The sequence below is a fragment of the Gorilla gorilla genome, chromosome 18 (assembly GCF_029281585.2).
Source record: "Gorilla gorilla gorilla isolate KB3781 chromosome 18, NHGRI_mGorGor1-v2.1_pri, whole genome shotgun sequence".
Lineage (NCBI taxonomy): Eukaryota > Metazoa > Chordata > Mammalia > Primates > Hominidae > Gorilla > Gorilla gorilla.
In genome coordinates, this window is record NC_073242.2 from 78,776,023 (window position 1) to 78,803,999 (window position 27,977).

Sequence of the window (27,977 nt, forward strand, 5' to 3'; positions counted from 1 at the left end):
GATTCATCACTGAGCTCCTGGGAAGAGCTGATTTCCCTAAGGAATTCAAATAGTTATTTCAGCAAACATTTACAAGACACCTACTATGTACCAGGCCCTGAGGACATAAGGATGAACAAGACAGGCCTTATCCTCCAGCAGCTCGGCCCAGAAAAGACAAACGCATAAAAAACTCAAACATTCAGCAGCCGTTTATATATATATATATATATATATATGAAAACGGAGCTTCGGAGCCCTGGGGGAAAGCCAGGGAAACAGAGCTGACTTCAGAAGCACCATCATTTCCTGCCTCTTGTCTCCCCCAACCATCCCTCGAGGTCAGGACGCTGCTGTCCTCAGCAGGTGCCACCCTGCTGGGTGTAACAGAGGCACACAAATCTGACTCTTCCCTGAAGCAGGGGTTCTTCACAATGGCATCATCTTAGTGCCCGAGAGGCTGCCTTTTTTCATGGAAGACACATTTATCAGGTTCCTATACCACGCCAGGTACGATGCCAGCCACTCCAGGTATGGAAACCAGACCATGGTCCCCGCCCTCAACAAGGGGTGCATGTAGTTCAGCAGCTCTCAGCCAGGGGCAGCACTGCCCTTCAGGAGCATTTTTCAAGTGCCACTGCTATCGTCTGAATGTTTACGTCCCCCCAAAATTTGTATGTTGAAACCTAACCAAGATGATGGTATTAAGAAGTGGGGCTTTTGGCGGGTGATTAGGTCATGAGGGTTCCATCCCTACGAGTGCTATCAGTTTCCTTATCAAAAAGCCCCAACGTAGCTTATTAGTCCCTTTTTGCCCTTGCACCAGAGGGCACATAGAAGTCTCCATCTATGAGGAGTGGGCCCTTACCAGACACGGAATCTCCTGGCACCTTGATTTTGGACTTCCCAGCCTCCAGGACTGTGAACGACAAATTTCTGTTGCATGTAAATCACACAATCAGTCTCAGATATTTTGTTATAGCAGCCAGAGCAGACTGAGGCAGCCACAATAATCAGGGAGGTTGCTACTGGCATCTAGTGGGCAATGCCAAGGATGCTGAATGTCTTGCCAAGCAAGGAACAGTCCTCAGAATGAAGAATTATGCTCCACTACATGCCACATGTAGAACAGTTGAAACTCTAGAACAAATCTATCAGCCTAAAATAAACCAACAAGCTCTCCCTTGACTTGCACACAGTTGCTAGAGATAGCGAGCCAAAAGTACAAATAATAATAATGACAATAATCTATAGTCTGAAGAGGTGACCTGCTCGTCATGTCCAGCTTTGGACCCTAAAACACCTCAGCTCTCACCAAAACTCTTCTTCCACACTTCCCAGGTCCTCCCTGCCTCCATAGTTGGCCTATCCTTCCTAAAGTCCTTGCTACTCCAGTGTGGTTCAGTAGCATCTGCATCCCCGGGGAGTTTGTAAGAAATGTAGACTCTCCGGCACCCCAGGTCTGTTCAAATGGAACTGCATTTTCGTAAGATTCCAAGTGATCATAAGGACCTAAACGCCTAAGAAGCACTGCCTGAAGTCACTTCAGGGCTGACTCTGGCACTTTCTGCTCAAAAGTCACCAGGCGGCAGAAGTAGTGAGGGAGACTCCATCCCTGCATCCTCTCCGTCCCCCGCATCCTGGTGAGATGGCACAGCACCTCTGTGCAGAGCAGCCGGGTGCCACCGGAATGACAGGTGGCTCTTAATGGTGGGAAAACAAGACAGGGGACTCCACAAAAATCAAACAGGTGTCCAGCCTTAAGGAACCCACCTGGGGAAGATTCTCATTTAAGCTCCATACCAGTCAAGAGGTGACAACACGTGGCAATGCTAAGGAACACTCTTTAATTCCCGAGGGGCTTGCCAGCCTGAGAGGACCCAGAATGAGTGTAAAATGAGGTTGCAATGTCTCCCTCAGCACCAGACAACACCTGTGCCCCACCCCCAGGCTTCACTTGGGGACATGGGGCTCAGATCCAAGTCTTATTTCAGGGTTTCTCTCCCAGCTGCACCAGAAGCTGCTGGGTAGGCAGGTACTGACTCCCCTCTGTGGGCCCCTCAAGCACAGTATGTAAAGCCAAGTTGGTACTAGGGTGACGACTGTGGAACGGGGTGAGATGGGGTGGGATGGGACAGGATGGGATGGAATGAGAGGGGTGGGATGGGATGAGTAGAGCAGGTGGGATGAAATAAGATGCAATGGAACAGAATGTTGGAATGAAGGAAAGAGAAGGTTACAGAGGCTGGGCCCAACGATGCCCCTTCTCCTTATCAACCATGGAAAAAAGTGTTCCTAGAGGGAGATGTGTACAAGAATGTTTACTATAGTGAACAACTGGAAACACCCTAAATGCCCCCCACCAGGGGCCTGCTGCATAAAGCACGGGTCATCCACACTACGCAAGCCCCACAGCAGCTAATAAGAAGTAGGGAGATGTACCCGCCGAGGTGAGAAGCTCTCTGAGGTCTAATACTAAATGGAAAAAAAGCAAGTTGCAGAATGATAGATCCAATATGGTATCATTCATTTTTTAATCAAAAATCAATATAACATTGTTTCTATGGATACACATAACACTATATTTCACTGAATGTAAGACACCGTGGATGGTAAAATGCACCATTATTTTACAGACCACTGAAAAAGAAAAACAAAACCCACTGTCAATTAAACCATGACAAGCCACTAGTTGAAAGATGCACCTCAATTTCAGAAATGTTAAAATGTGTCTTAGAATCTATGAAATACAGTATTACGTAAAGGTGTAGGAGAAGGTCTGGAATCAAGAAAGCCAAAATGGTAATAACAGTAGTTAACAAGCGGGTAGGGACAGCCTGAAGCCTATCTTTGAAATTTTTACAAACAGAATACATTTATGGCCAGACGCAGTAGCTCATGCCTCTAATCCCAACACTTTGGGAGGCTGAGGCGGGAGGATGGCTTGAGCCCAGGAGTTCAAGAGCAGCCTGGGCAACACATGGTGAGACCTCGTCTCTAGAAAAAATAAATAAATAATTTAAAAATTAGCCAGAAATGGGGCCACATGCCTGCAGTCCCAGACACCTGGGAGGCTGAGGCAGGAGAATTGCTTGAGCCCAGGAGGCTGCAGTGAGCTATGTTCACGCCACCGTACTCCAGCCTGGGCAACAGAGCGAGACCATGTCGCTATTTAAAAAAATAATAATAATAAAGAATACATTTATGTATTACTGTGATATTTGATCACATTTAATTGTTTTAAAATAATGAGAGAAGGCCTTCTCTGCTCCTCACTTGGAGGCGAAGTGATGCTGATAACATAGGGGCCTGCATTGGTCACAGGAGGAACGGGCGCCTGCACTGCTAATGCACGGTGGGGCTCGCGTGCCTGAGCAGGTGGGGTGCCGCAAAGCTTTGTGAAGAGGAGAAAAAAAGCTCTTAGGAATGTCCAGAGGGGAAAGTGCCATTGGGAAAAAAAGAAACAACAGAAAGAGAATTTGATTTGGGGAAACAAACAATTCATAATCCACTGATAGAGGGCTACTCAGGGGCTGAGGGTTGGCCCCCAAAACAGCTCCTTCATCTCCCCTCACTGCCCTCTGCAAAAGCAGTTTGGAAAGTCATAATGCCATCCTGAATGCATCCCTCGCTAGGGACCTCCTCAGACTCAAGCTTCTAATTCCACCTTAATATCCAATTCTGTGTGTCAGGGACGGCTGAACCTCGGCCTGCAGCCGCCACATCACCTTGCCCTGCACACAAATAAAAATAGCTTTGGTGCTCAGAGCACGGTTCCCTTGTCTTATCCTCTGGGGGTCCCGGGAGCGGCGCGATCCGCGAATGGAAACCACGTGTGATGGAAATACATAATGAACAAAGAGGCTCCGCGGATGCATCCTTGACCTTCCTGCTTTTCCTTGACTTCTCCACTGCCATTGTCCCTATGAAGCCACAAACAGAATGACACCGTCGTGCAGGTGACAGCCACAGAATGCCTTCCATTGCCAATTTCTCCAGGAGTTAAGCAGAAAATGGATTTAATCAGAATGATAACTGATTCACGTCGCCATTTATGCAAATAAAGTTTTGGCAGCTCAGGCCTCCATTTGTACAGCTCCACTTGCCAGGCGCTGGGACTCCAGTCTGACAAATCTGCTCCTCTGCTCCATCATCTGTGGCCTTACAGAGCAAGACCAAAGTGCTGGCAATTGGCTTGTCCCAGGAAAAGGGACCACCAAAAGCTAAAAGCCCACAGTCACCTGACATAGCCTCAGGGTCCAGGAGAAACAGGGCACCACCCACTCCCCCACACAAATCACACAGGAAACTGCTATAAACTGGGGCTGATCTCCAAAATCTGACTTCTGAGCATTTGCTCATCCGCAGGATCTAAGAGAGCCCAGGGAGTGGGGTGGGTACAAAGGATATTTGCCACTGTCCCCTCTAGATCCGCCCCCACCTTGGTCAATTCCTGCTCTGTGTTCCTGCAGCGACTGCAGTCGGGGGAGGAGACAGATTTGGGGTAGTTATTCTCCCAGCCTCTGCCCTGCCCTGCTGCACGCCTCTCCCTCAGCAGCCTCCCTACAGCCAGTCTCTCCAGGTGGCCTAAATGCCCCTCCCCGCACCCTGGCAGGTTCTCAGGATGATGCCCCACTCCTGGACAGCTCCCCTTCTTCCCCTGCTCGCCTCTGCAAATGGGCCCTTTATTAAATGCTCCTCCATTTCCCGGTTTGAGTGCGCCATCTGTTTTCTGTTGGGACCCTGACTAAGGGGGTATTCTTTAAAGAATTTTTAAGTAAATATGTCTGCAAGGTGTTTGTTGAGACTGTGATAAAAAGGCATTCGAGGAAGCAGTGTGAAAGACGCCATCCGTGAGACTGGAGAGACAGAAAGTCAGTGATCAGACACGCAGGCCCAGAGAATGTGGGCAAAGAGGGAATCTTCCAGTAACTCACTCCCCCGCTGCCAGGGCCCCCATCCCTCCCCCGTGATCTGGCTGTGTGGAGTCAATGACCAGTGGCTTTCTCCCTGCAACTCCATCAAGCCTCCCACAGGGCAGACAAGTCAGCCCGGCAGTGTGGTAAAGGAAGGAGGAGAGAGTGAACCCACCAGGCACAGTTGCTTCTGAAGCCCAGCTCTGGGTCTCTTGCTTAACACCCCAGCAGTGCTTCTCAAATCCCATCCCCAGGAGCCGGAGCATCTTCCTGTGCTCTGCAGACGGCTCATTCTCCCAGGAGATCATGGGCTCCGAAGGGCGGGAGCCAATTGTATTTATTCATCACCTCACACATGATGGTATGACGGTATGACGAAGCACCCGGTGCTTACCTCCTTATTGTCTGTTTCCCCAACCAGGGCAGGGATCTGGTCTACTCAGGGTGCTGCTATATTTCAACACGCAGCCAGGGCCTAGTACATACTAGGAGCTAAATTAAAAGCTGATGGGTCCAGGTGCGGTGGCTCACACCTGTAATCCCAGCACTTTGGGAGGCCAAGGTGAGCAGATCACCTGAGGTCACGAGTTCAAGACCAGCCTGGCCAACATGGCAAAACCCCATCTCTACTAAAAATACAAAAAATTAGCCAGGTGTCTGTAATCCCAGCTACTTGGGAGGCTGAAGCAGGAAAATCGCTTGAGCCCAGGAGGTGGAGGTTGCAGTGAGCCAAGATCTCGCCACTGCACTCCAGCCTGGGAGAAAAAAAAAAAAAAAAACTGATGAGGCCGGGTACAATGGCTCACACCTGTAATCCCAACACTTTGGGAGGCTGAGATGGGTGGATTGCTTGAGTTCCAGATCAGCCTAAGCAACATAGTGAAACCCCATCTCTACAAAAAAAAAAAATTAATTTAAAAATAAAAATGGGTGATCCGAAATATGAAATGCCCCCTCCACTGAAGACCGAAATGCACCCTGGGGTTTGTCCCGCGGCCCCTGCTCTCCAGCCCCCAGGAAGCCATGGGAAGAGCCATTTCTGGAATGGGAAGGGAGGTGTGAGTTGGGTGTGGCTTGGTGGAATTTGAGGAGGGGAAGGCTTCTTTCCAGTCCCGAGGAGACGGCCCAGCTGCAAGCCCCCGAGAATTCCTGGTGTTCGTGCCATCCAAGGGAACAACTTAGCACCACCCAGGCCACTTCCAACAAATCACTGAGCAAGTATTCCCTGAGCATTTACTATGCACCAGGCCTGCCACAAGGCCAGAGACAGGAACAGGCATGAGGGAGACAGCACAGGACGGGACTCCTAAGAGGGTCACCTTCGAGTGGCAGAGACAATAATTCAAAAACATCAAGCAATCGCTGCCATAAAGGAAATAAATGGTGTGATGTGTTTGGCGTTGAAGGGAGCCGCTGCTGCGGGAGACGGGGGAGGGTGTCAGCAAGGAGGGCCGCGCTGAGGAGGTGACCTTGGAGACACAGAAGGAAGCGAGAGAGCTGTCCACGTGAAAAGCTGAAAGAACACCTGGGGAAGGCAGGTGGTGCAAAGGCCCTGCAGTGGAATGAGCACGGCCTGTTGATGGCTCAAGAGGAGGAACTGAGGCCGGGCACGGCAGCTGGCACAGGTATCCCAGTGCTTTGGGAGGCCAAGGCAGGAGGAGTACTTGAGGCCAGGAGTCTGAGACTAGCCTGGGTAACTTACCAAGACCACATTTTTTCAAAATTAATATAAAATAATTAGCTGGGCATGGTGGTGTGCACCCATAGTCCTAGCTACTGGGGAGGCTGAGGTGGGAAGATGGCTTGAGCCCAGGAGTTCAAGGCTCCAGTGAGCAACAATCGTGCCAGTGCCCTCCAGCCTGGGTGACAGAGTGAGACCCTGTCTCCCAACAACAAAAGCCAGACACAGTGGCTCACACCTGTAATCCCAATACTTTGAGTGGCTGAGGCAGGAGGAATTTTTGAGGCCAGGAGTTCAAGACCAACCTGGGCAGCATAGAGAGACCCCATGTATGCAAAAAATCAAAAAAGTAGCTGGGCACAGTGGGGCGTGGTGGCGCAAGCCTATAGTCCCAGCTACTCCGGAGGCTGAGGTGGGAGGATTGCTTGAGCCCAGGAGGTCGATGCTGCAGTGAGCTGTGATAATCAAGCAGGAGGAGGAGAAGCCGCAAGAGGCACAGGGCCAGGCAGGGGAGTGGATTCATCCCCAGGGCAGTGGGGGAGGAGCAGAGTCAGATGCAAGCTGTCCTGAGGATAGCGGAGGGCAGTTGAGGAGAAAAGGCTGGGTACAGGCTGGGTGCCCACAGGCAGATGCCAGCCATTGCCCCTCCCAAGTCTCCCTGCTGCCTGCCCCTCAGCCACCTTCCTTCCACCTACCTCCCACAACACACCCCACCAACCCTCAGAGGGGTCAGACCCGCTCCAGCAGATCTGACCTCATCACCCCCATCATGAGGCAGCACCAACCTGCTCAGCCAAGCCCTTGGAGAGGCTGAGACACTCCACATCCAAGGGCGGGGACAGAGGTGCAGGCGTGCTCCCCCAAGCTGGCTGCCATTCCCCCACCTGCAGAGCCACCTCACCTGCCTCAGTCTTCCCACATGCACCCCCATACCCATGACGTCATTTCCAAAGGCAGCCAAATCCTAGCCAGTCAACTCCAAAATAAAACTGTTTAACACAAAATGAAGCATTTTATAATCCCCTGTACATTTTTTCTCTGAGTTGGCACAGAGTGCTTAAAAACACTGCCAAAACACTCAACCAATAGTAGCGCTTTATTTTAGACCGGTGCCAGAGTTAAATTTTCTTGCTCTTTTCCTGTTCCGAATCCCCCACCTCTCCCTGCTCCCCGGCTTTTGCTGCGACACTAGAAGCAGTTCCTCCTGATCGCCCCTCTGAGCCACTAGGCCAGTGGGCTGGGGTGCTGGGGAGGCTGTGACCAGAGGAAAGTGGAATCCGCATTACGGGATGATCTCCTGCTGGGAGCACTCCTTGAACTGCAAGCCCCAGTCAGCGGGAGATAAATTTGGTTGGTTTCTCATTTTGTTTGGGGATGTTCTTTATTTTTCTGTATTAGGGTGTCATGTTAGGGATGTCAATCACAGGATCTCAAGGTTTGAAGGAACCTGATAAATCCACCATGCCCATCTCTCAGCCCCAAGCCTGCATCCCACTCTCCTCCCCCTGCCACCCTCTGATGTGTTCATCTCCAGGCTTGCAAAGACTCTCACCAACCAAAACATCACTCCTTACACATAGGCCAGGCAGGTGTCCCTGGGGACTTCTGGAATTGGTCCTGGTCTGGCCCTTGGAGTATCAACATTAATGGAGAAAGGGGTGGACGGGTCTCATCCCCACTCCCCCACTGCCCTGGCACACAGAGGCATCTTACCCAGAGGCAATAATAAAAGCATCAGCCACTCAAGCCATACCTTCACCATCATAGGAACAGGCCCCCATGGAACTGGTAGGGCTGGCTGGACTTCCAGCCAAGCTCTTGCCTACCCCTCAGTTCAGGAGGTCAGGTCACCTGCTGTCTAGGTTAAATGGCCTCAGCTCTTTCTCTCTTCAGGCTGCTTCTGCTGCCAGCATCCATCCCCACTTCTTCTGCTAGCAGCACCCTGATTTCCTCTGGGGAAACTTTTCAGGTCTGCTATTCAGGGCACTTGACTTGACCTGAGCCAAAAGCCATCATGGCATTCCTCAGAGCCAGGAGATGCAGGAAGACTGGGTCCTTCGCCCTTCACTGGAGTCCCTGGATTCAGCTGCACCTGAAGCTAGTCCTACACCTAGGTTTCTATTTACATGAGCCAATACATTGCACTGTTTGATTTCAGCTGGTTAGGATTTGGTTGTCTGACACTGGTCGGCATGGAATCCCAACCTTCCAACTTGCAAGCATGACCCTGAGACCTCTCCTTCTCTGTCCTCCCTGAACCACTCCCTCCAGCAACACACAGAACAGACTCTCTTTCTGCTTCTGCTGACATAGCGTCAGAGCACAGTAAATAACCCTTTGGCAGTGAACCGGCTCCTGTTCTTCATTTCCACACCACTCATCCAGACATTGGCCAGTACTGAACTACTGGACTACCCCACAGAGGGAGGGGACCAACCAACTCATAGGAGTACATTCAAGAATCCCCTGGCCAAAGTTATCGAGGGGCCCAGTAAGCTACACAAGGGCAGGAACTGTTGTCTGTTTTGCTCAACCAGTGCTCACCCAGTGTTTTGCTCACCCAGTTCCCAGCACACAGTAGATGCTTTTTAAAAAAGCCTCTGTGGCTGGGTGTGGTGGCTCAAACCTGTAATCTCAGTACTTTTGGAGGCCAAGGTGGGAGGATCACTTGAGTCATGAGTTCAAGACCAGCCTGGCCAATATGGTAAAACCCCTTCCTACTAAAAATACAAAAATTAGCTGGGTGTCGTAATCCCAGCTACTCAGGAGGCTGAGGCAGGAGAATTGCTTGAACCAAGGAGGTGGAGGCTGCAGTGAGCTGAGATTATGCCACTGCACTCCAGTCTGGGTGACAGAGTGATACTCTGTCTCAAAAATAAAAGCATCTGTGAATGAATGCACACGTGCCAGGGGATGCTGTGGTTCTAAGGAACACACTTCTCTTTCATCCGTTAAGTTTGATTGTTCCTTTGAGTGCCTGGAATTGTGGAGTAAGGAATGGAAGAAGAGAGCATCAACACTTTTCAGCTCTGTCTTAAGTCTGTTCAGGCTCATATAACAACAATACCAGAAACTGGATGGCTTCTAAACCACAAATGTTTATTGCTCGCAGTTCTGGAGGCCGGGAAGTCCAAGATCAAGGTGCTGGGAGATTCTGTGTCTGGTGAGGGAGCATTTCTCATAGACAACACAGTCTTGCTGCGTCCTCACATGGTGGAAGGAGCTGGGCAGTCCTCTTGGGCCCCTTTTGTAAGAGCACTCATCCCATTCTTCCAGAGCCTTCATGACCTAATCACCTCCTACAGGCCCACTGCTTAATACTACCACATTGGGGATTAGATTTCAACTAACGAATTTGGGGGAAAAACAAACATTCAGACCATAGCCAGTTATAATAAAGGACTCTTCTAGAACAACTCCCCTCTATTTGCCTCTTTTACCCCAAAATCAGGTCAGGATCCCAGCTGGAGGCTATTCCTATCCTCACCCACAGGCATTTCTCAAAGCTTTTGCAAACCTCAAATTGGTAGTAACCGAGATTGATTACTCAGGGAACACAATTTTCAGATCTTTATGCCCAACAGAATCCAGAATTAGCACAAGCACCTCCAGGAGAAAGGCAGCAGGGCCTCTCTGGGGGGCTCTGGCCTTTGCTTTTCCCGCCCAGGGGTGAGACAGAGGATAAGGAGGGCAGGAAGTGCCGGCCTAATGAAAAAGCAGACCTGACGGGAAAGGAAGAGCAGCTCCACGTGACGGGCCCCGAGCTGGCTCAGTGACACTGAGGTTTTAGAGCTATACACTAATACACTGGGGGAAAAAACTTATTATTGAAATATCTACAGAATAAAGAAAAGACCTTGTTAGTGCAATTTTAGAATACGTAGCTGCATTCCTCTTTCTCCCTCTGGCTGATGGCAAATGATGTGGTTTTTTGGTAACACTTGGGTGATATAGTCTGGCTATGTGTCCCCACCCAAATCTCATGTGGAATTGTAATTCCCAATGTTGGGGAAGGGGCCTGGTGAGAGGTGATTAGATCATGGGGGCAGATTTCCCCCTTGCTGTGCTGGTGATGAGTGGGTCTCACAAGATGTGGTTGTTTAAAAGTGTGTGGCACCTCCCCCTCACCCTATCTCTCCTGATTCACCATGCTATGATGTCCTTGCTACCCCTTCACCTTCCGCCATGATCATAAGTTTCCTGAGGCCTCCCAGCCATGCTGCCTGTACAGCCTGAGGAAATGCAAGTCAATTAAAAACCTCTTTTCTTCATCAATTACCCAGTCTCAGGTAGTTCTTTATAGCAGTGTGAAAATGAACTAATATACTGGGTTTCTCAGGAACGCACGAGAGAGGTTCAGCATAGCTGGCTAATTTCAGAGTTGCCTCTCAACACCATCTGGGCACCTGAGCCACTCAGGCTCAAGGCTCCGACTAACTTGGTGGCTGCCCAGCCTCTCTCCAGCCTGGCCTGAGACCTGGACATAATATTGTAGGGGCCAAGCCGCTGGTGGATGCCACGAGGGCTTGACACACCATTACCCCACCCTCCACCTCCCAGAGCACTGCCCCCAAAGGACCAAGCAGCAGAGGTTCAGGGGGACCATGGCTTTATGGAACACCCAAGGTGGGGGAACAACTTCTATGAAGTTTGTTAGAATTCAAGGGTCAAAGTCACTCTTCCACAAGATGCAAACAAAGAAAAGGTCCAGTGCAAACAGTGTGAGGTCCGTGGGTCTGGAGACCTCAAAGACAGTGAGCTCGATGTGGCATTCCCAGAAGCACCCATGAGCCAGGCAGGAGCTGCATATACATGGGCACCTCCTGCCAGAAAACATGGGTGCCCTGCAGGCTGCACTAGTCTCCTGTCCACCCTGGGAGCTGCAATCCCACCCCCCACCCCACCAGCAGTTAGCAGATAACCTCAGAGAGTGCTGGCTAAGCTACCACCTCCCTGTGTGACCTGGGACAAGTACCACCTCACTAAGGAGCCTGGTCCAATCAGTGCCCTGGCTGTGTTTGAGAGACTGGTTCTGCCATTGTTTCAACCACATTCAAACCAAAAAAGGTTTGAGGATATACACACCAAGGATTCTGCTTCCCTAAAATTCTAAGATTACCTGACTAGACACTGTCAAAAGCAAAAGTATTGGTTATCAATTGATAACTGATACCTGACAATCTGGCATTTCATTGCACTCTTTTACTACTTCCTGTTTGTCTGCATGTAATTCCTACCTCCTAAAGAAGATGTCTGTGGCTCCTGACCACCATTCAGGGGAGCCCCTCCCCAGCTCTCAGGCCCAGTGGTCTGCATGGAGCTGCCCTGATTCCCCGCACCCAACCCTGACCCTTGCTAACATGTATGTTGTCTCCCTGGCCGCATCATGGGCGGGGGTGAGTCTTGGTCCTGGCCATTCTACAGAGTCAACCTCAGGACTTCTACCCTGGCAATGGTAAGAGGCTGCTCATTCCATTGTCACTGCTGAGTCGAAAAGGTGGAGCCTGGAGGTGCTGGGGCACCTCTGCTGATGTACACACGGTGATGGGGTTCATGTCGACAGACATGGGGCAGTGTCTCTGGAGGCCCTGGAGGACCAAGCTTGAGGCCAGCCTTACATCTGCATTTCTCAGTTCCTGGAGCCAGTGAATCCTCTATTTTCTGCTTGTCAATTTGAGCCAAGTCTCTATGCAGATAGCACATTAACTGAGGACCAACTATGTGCTGGCAGCCAAAAGGATCACAGCAACTTCATCTTCCAGCTAGACTATACATTTCCCTTAACGGGAATGAATGAACACCCATGCACAGGCATTCACGGCCCCGAATACACAGCAGGTATGGTATCACTGCTTGCTGACAGGTGCCCTCTGGAAACTCCCAAGATGAAATGGACAACAGCAGGCTGGACCCAGACCACACCGGGAACACATGTACAACCAGCCTAAAGGCCAGTTTGGTGTACATCCTGGGCCCAGGAGGACACCGGAAGCTTTGGCTGCTGCCAGGAAGGTAACAGAAACCGGGGACAGTCCACCTCGCTCCCCCAGAACCATCTCCAGAATCAACCCCCAGGCTCATCCCAGGGGCTGTGTGCAGCAACAACACCCATCGTGCCAGGCGCCACACTGGATCCCACTCTGGCGCACCCTTGGAAACCAAAGAATCCAAGAAGCTCGATTATTCAGAAAATCATGAAGGTGGTCAAGCAGGCTAGGTAGGAAAGAAGCAAAAACCTCCTCCACTTTGGAGAGTCCTCAAAACCTCCAGAAAGACACATAGACTGTAGACACATAGACACAGTCTATGCCTTTTTTCCCATGGAAAACACAAGAAATGCAGAATCTTCCCACCTTGACCCCTGCCTTCTATATTGTTAATTTGTCATCCAATTTTGGAGAGATTTACAGGCCCGACAGTGTGATAACAGCATTCGCTCTATGTAATCAAGTCAAGGGAGGGATGCTCTGCAACCTGCGGACTTCGCAGGCGGTGAATAAAAATGTCAGCAACTAAGAAACAAGTCCCCACCACCACCACATTACCACCAGGAAGGAACCCAAGACACAGCTGTCTGAGCCAAGACTCAGAACCACCATCTATGCAGCCTGCTGGTTCCCCAGCTTACTCCGGATGGTTCCCCATCAGAAGCCATCGGAGGGCAGGGGGCAGGCAATTTAGGGAAGGCTTCCACAAATGCCACCAGCCAAGCAGACCCAGGCTGGCCGGTGGTCCACCCTGCCCATCCACTTCCCTCCCAAGTGGAAGCCTGCTAGCAGGTCAGCATCTTCCTGAGAGCTATAGAGAATAACGTCTCTGTTCATCAAAGCCCCTCTTAAGGACACTAGAGAAGGAGGCTGTTTAAAGACCACCACAGCACTTCATCACACAAGTCGAAGCATCCTTTTGTGAAGTGAACACCTTCTCCACTGAGCTACATTTTATAATAGCCTCCGCATCCCTAGAGCCCAGAGGGTCCCTGCTAATAGTACACACTAAAGAAACACTTATTGAATGAACGAACCATCTCTTCCATCTCTAAACTTACCCTTCTGATTATACATTAATTGAGGACCTACTATATCCAGAACTTCTGTTTTTTCTATCTCATATCCCAAAGCACTGTATCCATGGCATTTCCACTTTTCTTACTGCACACACCCCTTTGCCTTGCAGGAGGGCTGTAGCCTCCTTAGCCCCAAGATCAAACATTCCTTGAGCACCTACTATGTGTTCTAGCCACAGGCCAAAGCAATCCTGCAGAGAGGGAAGAGGATAAGACCCCAAGCCTGGACATCATGGAACACAACCTGACCAGTGAGATGGTGTTGGCAAACTTTTTGATCTGTGCCATTCTGGTATTTTTTAAATGGTATTTCCTTATGGTTTAAATTTGCAGTTCCCTTGCTATAAACGGGGTTCTAATTTTTTTTTTTTTTTTTTTTTTTTTTTGAGACTGAGTGTCACTCTGTCGCCCAGGCTGGAATGCAGTGGTGTGATCTCGGCTCACTGCAAGCTCCGCCTCCTGGGTTCATGCCATTCTCCTGCCTCAGCCTCCCGAGTAGCTGGGACTACAGGCACCCGCCACCATGCCCGGCTAATTTTTTGTATTTTCAGTAGAGACGGGGTTTCACTGTGTTAGCCAGGATGGTTTCAATCTCCTGACCTCATGATCCGCCCGCCTCGGCCTCCCAATAAATATTTTGTAAATATTTAGGATCCCACTAGTATTTCTTTCTCTGGTTCCATTCCTGTCCATTTCTGTAGTTTGCACATGGGAGATATTCAAAACATCTAACCACCAGTGTGGCACCAATGGATCAGAGATGGTACAGACCTTGGGGAAGGCCAGGCATCTCAAGCAAGCTTGGCTGTGCCTCAACCCAGCCTTTGCCATGTTTTTTTGTGTTGATTTATTGGCTATTTTCTTAGCATTTGTAGGAGTTCCTTACACATTAAGGAAAATATCTTTTGCCTGTGATATGTGTCCCTGGCTTGATTTACTGTGGTTTTCACAATGTAGAAATTTTTTATTTTTATGTAGTTGAATGTTTTGACTTTGGTTTTACGGCTTCTGACACTGGGGTTATATTTAGAAAGGCCTTCCTCACTCTGATACTATTGAATTAAAATATTTAAAAGCTCTCTGTTTTCTTTTAGTATTTTAAAGTTTTCTTTTTATGTTTAGATTCCTGATCCACTTGGGATTGAGTTTGGTGTCAGGAGTGAGGGAAGGATCCAATTTCCTTTTTGGGGGATGGCCACCTTTTCATCCTAATCCCAGTTGCTGAGAGAGCCATCTGTCCTCCACTGTCGTGCAGGGACACACTTCTCATACACTAGATTTCCAGTTGTATTTGGGTCCATTTCTGTTTCACACCACTTCGAATCCTTTCCGCTCCAGAGCAATCTGAGCTGGTTCCTGTCCCCACTCCCTGTTCCTTTTCCAGAAGATTCCTTCTGATGCCTGCATACCCACTTTTTCTTATGAACTATAAATTCAGCACATCCATTTCTAAACAAATCTTACCATTGCTTTCATTAGCTAACATTAAGCCAATAGGTTCGTTTGGAGGAAATTGGCATATTTATGATACTGAATCTTTCCACAAGAATAAGACTAAGGTCTCTTCTGTGTTCCCTGTCTTCCCCCCACCATAATTGATTTTGTTTGTCTGTCCTCTCCATGCCGTTTGAATGTTTCTTACTGGGTTTGCTCCCTGGTTTTTATACATTTTGTGGCTGACATAACGGGACCATTTCTTGCTCTGTGTTTCCTAACTGGAAGCTGTCTGCATGCAGGAAAACTCTTAAGATAGGGGGCGGATATCAATTGTGCTCAAGCCCCCAGCCTTTTGCGCCATGTGAAGTCAGCTGACACCAAGGACCCGAGTGCATTCCCTGTGGGCAGAAGGAGCCCACACCCAGCACCTGTGTATCAGGTAGCACAGTGTCTGGCACTGGCCCCAGCCCCACGCTGCACGACCAAAACAGAGCCAGTTCGAGGAGCGCCGCAAGTCAATAAGGCAGGGAGCCCCTCATGCTTTTGGAGCAAGAAACGGGCCTGAGCCGGCACACAAAGGCAAGCGCTGGCCAGCCGGCCGACAGCACACGGCTGGCAAAGGTGCCAGCTCCACACAGCACCAGCCCTGTAATTGGGGCCCACAGGTCACTCTGGCCACAGCTGAACAAACCAGGGTGTAATTAACTTTCCACCCAGCTTGTTGCACAGCAGCATTTCACCTTCGCCAGAAAAGGAGGGCCCACCTTTCACAGGGGCCAGGGAAACACTCTTTGGTCCCAGTCCTCAAGAAGGGATAGCGGAGAGGGGAGCCGCAAAATTAACCCACCAGGAACACATTTTTTGCTGCTGCTATTTCAACAAAGTCCCCCCTCTTGTTTTTTTGGAAGTTGAGCATTCAAAAAAGCCATCTGGACTTTAGTTTGAAATTGCTCACAGTCCCCAATCTGTGTTCTCAAGCACAGGCAAGCTGTTCCGACCTCGGAGCTTCCCTTTACTGACAAGATCTGTAACCTTGAGCAAGATCCTCCAGCTCTCTGAGCCTCAGTCACCCAATTGCAAAATGAGGACGAATGGTAGAAAGTAGTGCCTAGCTTTGGGAGGCCCAGGCAGGAGGATTGCCTGAGGCCAGGAGGTCATGATCAACCTAGGCAACATAGCAAGACCTCATCCATACGAGAAAAAATTAAAAATGAGCCAGGTATGGTGGGGCATGCCTGTGGTCCTAGCTCAGGAGGCTGAGGCAGGAGGATCGCTTGAGCACAGGAAGTCGAGGCTGCAGTGAGCTACAAATGGCACCACTGCACTCCAGGCTGGGCAACAGAACAAGACCCTGTCTCTTAAAAAACTAATTAATTAAAAAAAATAAAGACAGCGTCACCTTGGACACCAAAGGTGATTGTTATAAAGACTAGGTGAGATGATTCATTCATTCAACAAACATGTTGAATTCTACTCTAGCGCTGGGCTAGAACATAACGGGGAACAAAACAGGTATGGCTGTTGTCCTCATGCAGCTTAATAGTAGGGAGAGAGATGGGTGAGAAACACGTGAAAGACAATTACAGAAAGGGATGGGTGCTCTGGACTGTGTGGGCGTGGGGGCTGCAGAGGGCCAGCAGGGAGGGCTGCAGGGCGTGTGTTCCAGGCAGAGTCCCATAGAGCCTCGCGGGCAGTAGGCACTGAAAACACAAAGAATATCAGGACTACAGCCCTCACTGCAGTGTGGAGGAGGCAACACCTGCTCACACATTTGCCCCCAGCACCAGACTGCCAGCCCCTGGAGGGCAGCACGCACCCCATCTGCTTCAGAGCCACCTCTCTAGGGCCCGCCAGAAGCCTGGCCCAACTCAGAGATCAGGGAACGGAGCTGAAGGGAAGACACCAATGCTGAGCTCCAAACTGGTCCTGAAGGCGATTTCTATTCCAAGGCAAGTGCCTGGAGCCCGCAGTCTTACTACCTACAACAAAAAGCCATATATCAGGCCAGCAGCCCCTTTAGCAAAGAGGCCAAAGACCCCAAAAGCTGTCAAGTGCTCCAGCCCCGGGGACCTGGGCTGGCATGTTCCAAGACTGGCACAGCACAGGCCCCTGCTGACAGCCCACTGTGGACACTCTGAGGAACAGCACTAAGAAAGTCAGGTCTCAAGCATGACAGCGCAGACGGAGCGCCCACATGCCCTCCAGCTGCCAGCCTCTTAATTCAGGCCAAAGCAGGGGTCAACATAAATTGCAGTATCTTTAAAAGGGAGTATTTGCACCAGGAAGTGATAAATCCAGACTACAGGCCCACAGGTGACTGGCTTCAGTGAGCACATAAAAAACCATCATCAACCCATGGGCAAACCAAACCACTTGCACTTGCTTCTATGGTACCCCAGGCAGTTCCTAGAGAAACTTTCTAAAGCAGTCCAAGTCCTCCTGGCTCCTAGAAGATGATGATAAGCACCCCCTGCTGCAGTTTAAAGGACCCAAATTTGCTTGGCCAGCGCTTCACAAATTATGACGTTATTTGTTCCAACATGATTTAAATCAGTGAGACCTGAATTGACAGGGACTGCCCATCCTTGGCAATTCAGCCAGCCACCAAATCCTTTGCCATTTCCTGACTTGGTGCCCACAAACAATGTCTCCATTAGGAACAGAGAAGCCCATCACACTTACCCAGTCAGCCCCTATCTACACTGTGGCAAAAAGCCTCATCTACGGACATCTTAGTCTAAATTTAATATTTTCATAGAGTATGGACACAGTACCTGCAACCCAAGCTACCTGCCCTTGAGCACTGCTATTTAAAAGACAGAGTTCCCCCTAGCCAAAAAAAAAAAATGGCGAAGACCAGGTAACCACATGGGAACCCCTTCATAACATGTTATGTGACAAACACAGAACGTGAAAACGTATGTGCTCACAACCCTAAGCATGCGAACGTGTGGCATCCTGTGGCCAGGGGCTGGAGAGGAACAAAGAAAAATCAAACAGACATCAGGGCAGGAGAATGAATGGAGAGGACTGGATTTTTGCTCTTTTCAGTTTGTGTCATAAAAATGCAATGTTTGATACCTCATGGATTTAAGGTTGGTTTCTCCTCAGACACAAATGAGAGCGACAGGGAGAGAGACGAACAGGACTTGATGGAGTTGTCCGAGACCTTAAAGTCCACGCTTCAACAGCTCATGGGCCCGGCATGCCACTCCTGCTGAGGACAACAGAGAGGTGCCTTCTCAAGCTCCCAACTGGAAATGAAGGCTCCTTAGCACAGAGGCCGGGCTCCAGGTTGGGGACTGGGGGGTCTTCCATCGTGGCCATTCTGGCATGAAGCTCCCCTCCCACCCTTGAGGGGTAAGCATCCCCCCACCTCAGAAAACCCCCAAACCTCACCACAGCACTGTCCCAGATTCTGAGGGAGCAAAACGCTGCCCCCAATCTCCCCCTCAACACCACCCCAACTGCCATAGAAAGACACAGAAGCAGTTTTCAGGAAGAGCCACATTCACGGTCACCACCCACAAATACACCCCCGACACCCCAACACACAGCACTCTCCCCAGAAGGCCAATGGCTTGCAAGGGCTGACCCTGCCAGGACATACCCGTTTGGGGAGGCACGTGCTGCCTCCACGTTCCAGCAGCAACAGTCCCTATGAAGGGGAGGGTTGTTCACACCCCAGGTCACGATTCCTGAGAAGCAGACCCTCTGCTCCAGGCCAAGCGGGCAGACCCTCTGGTTCCCACAGAAACATCTGCAGGGCACCATGGTCTGCCCAGCCTGCGCCCAGCGCGGCCCTCTCGGACACGGTCTCTGTTGGGCTTCTATCGAGTGACCAGTGGTGAGCGTCCAGCAGACCCATCAGCCTGGCCAGGGGGAGCCTTCGATTGCACATTTATATCAGTTCCAAACCTTTAAATCAGAGGCCAATTTTCAAACAACATCATATGCTAAAGCCCCAGGTATAAAACAGACTTTTAAGGTGAATCGCTCTGACTGGACTGGACATCAGTGCCCCCTCAGTCTGACAGGCCCCAGTACTCACTTCCTACACCCCAAACACACCACACCATAGCCCCAGAGATACCTCTGGGAACACAGTTCGAAAACCACTGCACAATGGAAGGGTGTGGAGGCATTCCAGGTAGGGAACTGTTTTGAATAATACATACACAATTCCCGGTGGTTTATCCCATCATTGAGTAATCCTAAGAACCGAAGACCTGGGGGAAAATAACTCCTCACACATCTAGGAAACTATCCCAGGCTGGGTCACGCCTTTACCGGGCGGTAATGAATTTCTCAGGGATGTGCTTAGGCAAGGTTGTTTCCCTCATTCTTTCAAGGAATTTCTGACTCCCTTCCAGTGCTCCAGGGTTTGGGGGTATTCCTAGCTCCTGCATCCCCACGGAGGTCATTAGCAGGGTCCTGTTAGGAAGCGGGCAGGAGTGTCGGTGGATACCACCAGCATCAATAAGGACAGCTGGGGACCCTGCAAACAGGGCTGCCATGGATTTCACCTGGAGTCAAAGGCTGATGAGAGAAGGGTTTGCCACTGGGAGGAGGATTCTTCCTGGTGACCAAAGCACAATTAGCTACCAGTTCTTATTTCTGGCTCAGACCCCCACATATAGCCCAGTTTCCCAGTTTCCTTTCTCCACCTAGAAGTGCCACCATTCTTTTTTTTTTTTTTTTCCTTTTTTGAGATGGGGTCTCGCTCTGTCACCCAGGCCAGAGTGCAGTGGCATGATCTTGGCTCACCGCAACCTCTATCTCCCGGGTTCAAGCGATTCTTTTGCCTCAGCCTCCCAAGTAGCTGGGACTACAGGCATGTGCCATCACGCCTGGGTAATTTTTGTATTTTTAGTAGCCATGGGGTTTTACCATATTGGCCAGGCTGGTCTTGGACTGCTGACCTCATGATCCGCCTGCCTCAGCCTCCCAAAATGCTGGGATTACAGGCATGAGCCATCGTGCCCAGCCCGAAATGCCACCATTCTTAAAAGTGAGACTGAAAGACAGGAGAATCTCCTTGATTTGAAGGGCTGGAGGAAGGGGCAGCCTCTAAGAGCTGCAGGGACTCAAGAAAGCACAGCTTAGCAGAAGGTGTGGGGCCCTGCTCTAACAACTACACAGAATGGCCTATTCTCTTGCATTTAGAAAATAAAGAGAATAACTTTTCATTAGATCAATTAGTTGATTATAAAGTAAGTGGCAATATTTTATTCTCTTATAGTTAAGATTCCATGTTAATTCTTGGCTAAATCAAGAAATATACCAACATCTATAATATTATTCCTCAAGTAGGATGAGGGTCAATAGCTCAGTGTCCAGAGGAGGTCCTAGCCTGGCCACCAAACAGATATGTGACCTCGGCCGAGCAATCACCTTTTCCTCCCTTTGCCTTAGTATTTCCCTTGGGGAAGTGAGGAGACTTAAAAAGCTAACCTCATAGGTCCCTTCTAATTCTGATTTAGAATTGAAAATTAACCATCACCTCTGCCTCTGGTTACAATATCACAAATTCCAAATGACTGGGGTTTGGATTACTGGGCCCCAAAATGTCCAAAACTGTAACATTCCTCTTAGGTCTATTATTATTATTATTATTATTATTTTAAATATCTGTTCCTCCAGAGGTTGAGAATGGGAACTTGGTCTAGCCAGCCCTGTGCAGGCACAGACGTCACTAGAGGGCAAATCATAGCAGTTCCCCAAACACTTAATTTCAAAATTCCAAGATGATATGAGGAGTAGAAAAAGCAAGAGCTTTGGGTGCCAATCTAATCCCTACCAGTAAATGTTCCCCTCAACAAGTGATGGGTTCCCTTTAGAATGCAGGCCTGAGATTTCAGGCTTTCTTCCACAAACCAGTATCCAAGGAGTTTCATCAACAACCCTGATGGAAGAAGGTCTCTCAGGAAGACTGTGTAAGGAACACAGGTCCTATGGACTCCCTCTGCAGATCTCAGAGCCCAGAAATGTGTCATCCCTGTAGCATGGCTTCCACATCCCAGGGAATGCACATGCCCTCTGACTCCCCACCCCAATCACCCCAGACAAATACATATATACACACAAAACTCCTGAAGTCTTCAGTAGCTCCTAGAAAACTGGTCTTACACACCCTCTCCAAGGCACCGAGTAAATGGAGAACAGAGCTCCAGTCAAATCTAGCAGAAGCAGCAGCCAGCTACCCTTCTCCTCCTACTCAGAGAAGTGTGAGGTCAAGCAAAGAGTTGGAAACAGGTCCCTTTTTCACGGGCTGTCCTTGGCCTTTGAAATTTCCTCATCCCATCAGAAGCTCTGCCTCGGAGCTTACTCCTTTACGCAGCTTTCCACACTTAAGCTGTTTAACTTTGCACTAACAACCTCTTAATTACTGCGTTTCCAAAAGGCCTTCCAGAAATTCAGGGTGCACATCCACCCATTCATGGCCTGAGTACCAGAGCACAGCTTGCGGGGAGAGGGGGCCGAGACAGAGCACCACCATCTAATTCCTGCCTGCCAGAAAGCTGTTGCTTTTATTTTTAATTGTATTTAAAAGGCGGATACAGGGTACCCAAGACACCACAATAAAATGACATTAACTGTAAAATTACATTATTAATTCTTTAATCTCACTTGAGGCTTCAAGCTGTTGCTATGTCCAATTACCCGTGTAACCACCTGTCAGAGTCCTGGGGCTGTTTTGCATTACCTCCAGGACAGCGGTGGGCCCGGTGGTCCGTCAGGTCTGCCAGAGACTCGAAGTCCTGCTGACAGTGATCGCAGGTGTAAATTGATTCATCCTCCATGTCTTCATCATCCTCATTTCTCTCCTCTTGACTTGTCACGCTGTTCCTGTCTTCCAGCGCACGGCTGGTTTTCTGATCGCACTCTGGCTCTCCTTCTAGGCCTCCTGCCAACAGGAAGAATACAGTCCATGTCAGCTGATGGGGTCTTGGGAAAGGGTTTTAAAAGAATCGCCCGGCATTTATTAAGATACATTTAATTACTCTACCTCCCGGGGTCCATTATCCTTGACACCTCTCAGTATATTAATAGATGGGGTTTTTTTGTAGCATGTGGTGCCATAATTCTCAACCAGATTCTTTAATTCTTGGTGCAAATCTTCTAGGGGGATTTCCTGTCATCTCCCCTCTGTGCACGGATGCTGGGGGCCATGACCTATCAGAGAGGTGAAAAACCTTATTTGTCTCCTAAAAACCAGATTCAGTGACACACCTTTTTAAAGCCTCCATCAGCTGTTCCTAACACACCTAAACTTTTAGTTTTCCCCACAGCCTTGCAATTTAGAGCTGGGAGATCTCTTAGCCAAGTTCACCTTCCACACAACAGGCCTCCCAGGGTAGTGATGTTGGCTCAGTTCTTTGCAAAGATGTCCAACTCTGAAATAAAGGAAGTACACATGTTTGAAGAACCATGGATGGTCAAATCTCAAGCTTAAAATGCATCCAGGCTGGGCATGGAATCTCACACCTATAATCCTAGCACTCTGAGAGACCAAGGTGGGAAAATTGCTGAAGGCCTGGAGTTTGAGACCGGCCTGGGCAATATAGCAAGACTGTATCTCTACAAAAAAAAAATTTTCTTTAATTAGCCTGGTATAGTGGTGTGTGCCTGTAGTTCTACCTACTCAGGAGGATTGCTAGAGACCAGGAGTTCGAGGTTACGGGGAACTATGATCGTGCCACTGTACTCCAGCCTGGGCCTGGACCCTATCTCTAAAAAATATAAAATAAAATAATATATAAAAAATATATAAAATATATATAAATATATATATTTATATACATATATATAATATATATATAAATATATATAAAATATATATATAAAATATAAAATAAAATTTTATCGCACAGTGTCACCTGTGACCTGGTACAGGCCTAGACAGTTAGAATCAGTCGTGGAATGATCTCACTGATTTCTTTAAAATAAAACAGCTACTGTGCTTAGCACTGTGCAGAGAGTGGCTAATCTATAGGGAAAAGTGAATTCGTAATCATAATGATGCCTTGCAATTGTGCTGTGTTCCGTGCTTCTTCAAAGCCACCATTATATATGCACAGCCCCATTTCACAGTCTTGCATATCCTAAACTCAAAGAAGGCTCAAAGGATCATGTGATCCAACCCCCTGCAGAGAGGGACAGCTTTGTCTCACAGGTAAGGTACCTGGCATCCAGCCAGAAGAAGCAACAGCCCAAGCACCCTACAGAGGCTCAGCTCAACTTCGTGACTCCTGGTCTAGTTCACTTCCCTGCACAACTGTGGGAAATGGAGCACAGTCCCAATCTTACAGATTAATAAGACACACCAGGAACGTGTAAATCAAAGTGCAAAACCGCATGGTAAATATAACCCACAGAATATATCAGTAATCCTAATAAATGTCAATGGATAAAATTTGTCTGTTAAAATGCAGAGACCCTCGGATTGGAAAATAAAAGTGTGTGTTGTCTCTTCCCACAGCCTGTCCTGGAAAACAGATTTACCCATCCGGAAACTAGCTGCACTGATTTAAATCAAAGAAAGAGATCTTATTATCCATAAAGGTGTTTTTGAAAGCATATATACATATGCAAAAGTGCGTGTATGTGCACCTGTATGTACATGTGTGCGCATGCAACATCACAGTTACAGGAAAAGGCTCAGTGCACAACCTGCAAACCCCTGAGGGCGGGCGCCAAAGCAAGAAAGAGAGACACGAAGCAAAGAATGCACTCAATTCAAGGTGGAAACCACAGTCCTATGAATATTTCAATTTGGAAACAGATAATATTATAAGGGCTCTATTTCTCCCGTCTGCACAGAACATGCCCTTCCAAGCACCCGACATCAAGAACCTGGGAACACAAATCGGCTCATCGGAGAGCCAGCTGCTTCCTTCCAAGGCGGGGAACGTTGCACGACACGCCGCCTGGAACTGCGCGGAGGCAGTAAAAATCAGTGTTTCCATTTGTGGCCCATCAAAACATCTCTCTTCTTACCAATTAAGGGATGTACAGTTTTTAGGTTCTTTTATTATCAGAACGCGCCAACTCCTGGCAATACAGAAATCCCATTAAAAGCCAGGCAGCATATTTATCTCAGGGAATCTGATCTGCCGCTGCAGTGAGGGTAAGAAATAGAAAGCAAAGAAATGAGAAATATCATTTGGAGCCTTCGATATTGTAAGTCATCACACAACCATGGTTACACAGTCAAGTGCCCGTCTCCGAAATTCCTCGTTTACAGTCTTTCCTTAATAAAAAAAATGTTCTGTAGAAAGGGAAAATAAAAGAGCCATAATTCTGGCTTTATCTACTACACCGACTCTCCAGATAATAAGTTACAATCAGCACCACACTTGCGCTACTTTACTTAACACACAACTTAATAGACATATTTAAATTATCCCCTCGTTATTTTTTTGCCGTATTTACTTGGCAGCACTTTCTATAATAGCTCATCTAATCCACAACTGGAACCACAAACCTGACAATGTATTTGATCTCTTTAAATCTGGTACATCCTGTTGACTCGGGAGTAGATAAATCAGAATGTCAACTCTCAGGTTTTTATAAGGCAAAAACCCATAAAGTCATCCAAGAGTATAAATCTGTTTTAAGCAACTGTCACCTCCCCTATGGCCGGCTACTAATGGGAAGGGAGGGTGGCTGTGCAGAAAGGGATGGAGACGGAGGCGAGCTCAGGCCACACAAAGGCGCGGACCTCATCCTCTGGGCTCCCAAGGGGTCCCAGCCTGGCCCTCAGGGAGGTGACACAAGACAGGGAAGACTCAGGGGCCTGAAGAAGTTTTGGGGAGTGGGACTTCCCTGAAGACCCAAGGGCCCCTCTGCTGATTCAGCAGAATCAGGCGCTGGAGAACAGGAAGGCCTCCACCCCAGGCAGGGTTTGCCTCTTGCAATGCACTTTCATGCCCAGGAGTTTCTGAACCTCACCATAAGACAAAAGAATAAATGGTGTTATTTTTCCATTTGCAGATGAGAAAACTGAGCCTCTGCAAGGCCACCCAAAGCCATGCCAGGATCGAATCTACATGTTCACGTGTTCATTAAGCAGCACACCTTTCCTGAAGTCCCTGGGCCTGTTGGAGCCCCAAGCTCTCCAAGGCCCAGGAGGCAGAAGTTCTAACTCCAAGGAGCTCCAAGGACATCAGTCCTACCTGGAGACCGTCTGGGGTTCCTCTTTTCCAGGCCCACCTGATCGGTTGCTCAGTAAGTCCTGGGGATGGAATGATTGGACCTTCCCTACTCCTTCAACCCAGCTCCGCCTGTCCTGTGTGCTGCTCTGTCCAGCCCCAGAGGCCCCTCAACTGGTCCCTGTCCTGAGTCTGGACACCACCTATGCAAACTCAGAGAACGTAGGGCCCAGAGGCCCAGCACCTGGCCCTGCCTTGTGAGTCCCATCACAGGCGCCGGCTCATTTCTATGACCTGGGCTAGAACTGCAGCTCACTGGTTCCTCCAACCACCCCAGAGCCCCGTGAAGCAACTTCAACAGGCCGAGGAGAAGGCCAATGGCTCAATGCTTTTCTGCAGAGGCCTCCAGGGCTGGGGAGGGCTTCCCGAAAACAGCTGGCGCCTTTCCCTCTGGCTCCTCCCCTGTCCTCCTGGGGGCTGTCTGCAGCAGCATGAAGACAGCTCGCTCAGGGAAGGCCCGAGCCAAATGGATTTCAAATCAGGGACCTCTCCCTCAGGGCCATGTGCATGGGACAGAAACCGAACCAGTGCTGTGAACGCCGACCTGTCCGTCCAGCTGACAAGATTCCCTACCTCCCAGAGCTCATGCTTTCCACGATGGACAACTGTTTTCTGATGTGCACACCTGCATCCTTTTGCCCAGGCATGCCCCAAGAACAGTGAGCATTGATTAAGCACTCAATGCTTAATCAAGTGCAGGCACCTTATGAGTTGATGTCATCATATCCCCATTTTACAGGTGAGGAAAGCAGAGCTCTGGGAAGTGACAGAGCTTAAGTGAGGCCACAGAGAAGTGGTGGGGCTGAGTTTCAAGCCCACTGCATGTGACTCTTAACCACTCTACTACATGGTTTCCTCACAGCAAGACGCAATGAACACCTGAGCCAGGTGTTGGGAGTTTGTAAAACCCCTCAAAGTCCCATGTAGGGTCCTGGTCACAGCCCCTAAGGTTCAGCAACAGCTCTGCTGATCTCTCTCACTTATCGCCCATCTCCACAGCCTTGAAGGTCATCTTTCAACCCCATAAACTGCCAAGTCTCTTTGGTCCAGGGCTTCCCACTCCTGATCTCCAGCAGGAAGATTTCTGTTAAGTCTTCACACAGTTCCCAAATATCTCCACCAGCCTGGGCACCTACGGAACTCGGGGCCCCGTTACTCTTTCCCCAGGGCTCTCTTCCCTTTGCAGTCAGAGCTCTCAGCATCACGTGCACTCATGCTTTTGTGGGCTAATTTGTCTAATTTCTCTCTCCCTTGGCAGGCTGCATTTTCCACAGACTGCCACAGCAATATCTCCCACCCCACCTGCCCTTCTGCAGGGAGACCTTGACTCCCTCATCATAACGAGGGACCGAATTCTCCTCCACAGTCCCCCTCAGGGCTGGCCAGACTCAGTGGCTCCTTGACCAACAGGATGCAACAGAAGTGCTATTCTAGACTTCTGAGGCTAGGTCAGAAGGAGGCTTGCAGCTTCCCCCTGCATCTCCTGGGACACTCCCCCTTCAAGCCCAGCAGCCATAATATATGAAGCCCAAGCCACATGGAGAGAGAGCACATGCGGGCTCCAGTCAACAGCTCCCAGCTTCCAGCACCGACTTCAGCCATGGGAGCACACCATCTTGGACATCCCACCCCAAGAAGCCTTTGGATGACAGCAGCTCCAAACACCATGCGGCTGCAACCATACAAGAAACACCCAGTGAGACTGCCAGCTGAACCCAGTTAGCTCATAGTACTGTGACAAGTAGTAATAAATTATTGCTTCAGGCCATTACATTTTGGGATGGTTTGTTACGTAGCAATGGATAGCTGACCTTCTCGCCCCACACTGGACTATAAGCTCCATGAGGGCAGGAGCTGTGTCTAATTTAGCTCAGTGCCACCTCCCCCAACCCTGGCATACAGAGGGACATATAGTAGGGGCTCAATAAATGTCGAATGAATGGATGAGTGAATTAATTGATTGGTTTCAAAAAAGCAGGCCTCTGAATCCCCACACAGGTAGAGGCAGAAGGAGGGGAAGGGGCCACAGTGCAGTTTATTGTCTGACGATAAGTATTAGATTGAACCATATAAAGGTGCCATCTTTTTAGGTCAAAAAAGTTGAATATTGGCAATCTCAAATGGCTCAGCCTCACATATGATGAGGTTGCCCTGTCCTGCCAGCTTCTTCCTGCAGCCAGGAGGAAGAGGGTACACCCACACCAGGAAACCCCACTACACCACACCCACCCAAACCCAGCTTCCCGAACCCAAGATATGGACTTGGGGGACATTCTATGAGCAAAGAGAGGCAATAACAAAACCTTTCACCTCAATCATGTTTCACTGGAAAGCACTGAATTTTCAGGCCAGTCACAATGGCTTACGCCTGTAATCCTAGCACTTTAGGAGGATGAGACAGGAGAACCTATGGAGTTTGAGACCAGCCCAGGCAACACAGTGAGACCCCATCTTTACAAAAATTTTAAAAATTAGCCAGGCATGGTGGTGCACGCCTGTGGTCCTAGCTACTTGAGAGGCTGAAGCAGGAGGATCGATTCAGCCCAGGAGGTGGAGGCTGTAGTGAGCCATGTTCGCACCACTGCACTCCAGCCTGGATAACAGAGCAAGAGTCTCAAAAAATAAAGTAAAAGTAGTGAATTTTCCCACCCCACTGAGCTACTGCCCTTAAGAAAGGGCTTGCA

At 49.2% G+C, this 27,977-nt stretch overlaps 1 protein-coding gene across 3 annotated transcripts in view; it reads right to left on the minus strand.

Moving 5' to 3' along the window:
- Positions 1 to 27,977, minus strand: part of ZNF423 (zinc finger protein 423) — a 364,614-nt gene that overhangs the window by 217,492 nt on the left and 119,145 nt on the right. For all 3 annotated transcript variants that reach the window (XM_055364252.2, XM_055364250.2, XM_055364251.2), the window contains one exon: positions 21,786 to 21,986. In XM_055364252.2, coding sequence (XP_055220227.1) covers positions 21,786 to 21,986 — 201 coding nt within the window. The remainder of the gene's footprint in view (positions 1 to 21,785; positions 21,987 to 27,977) is intronic.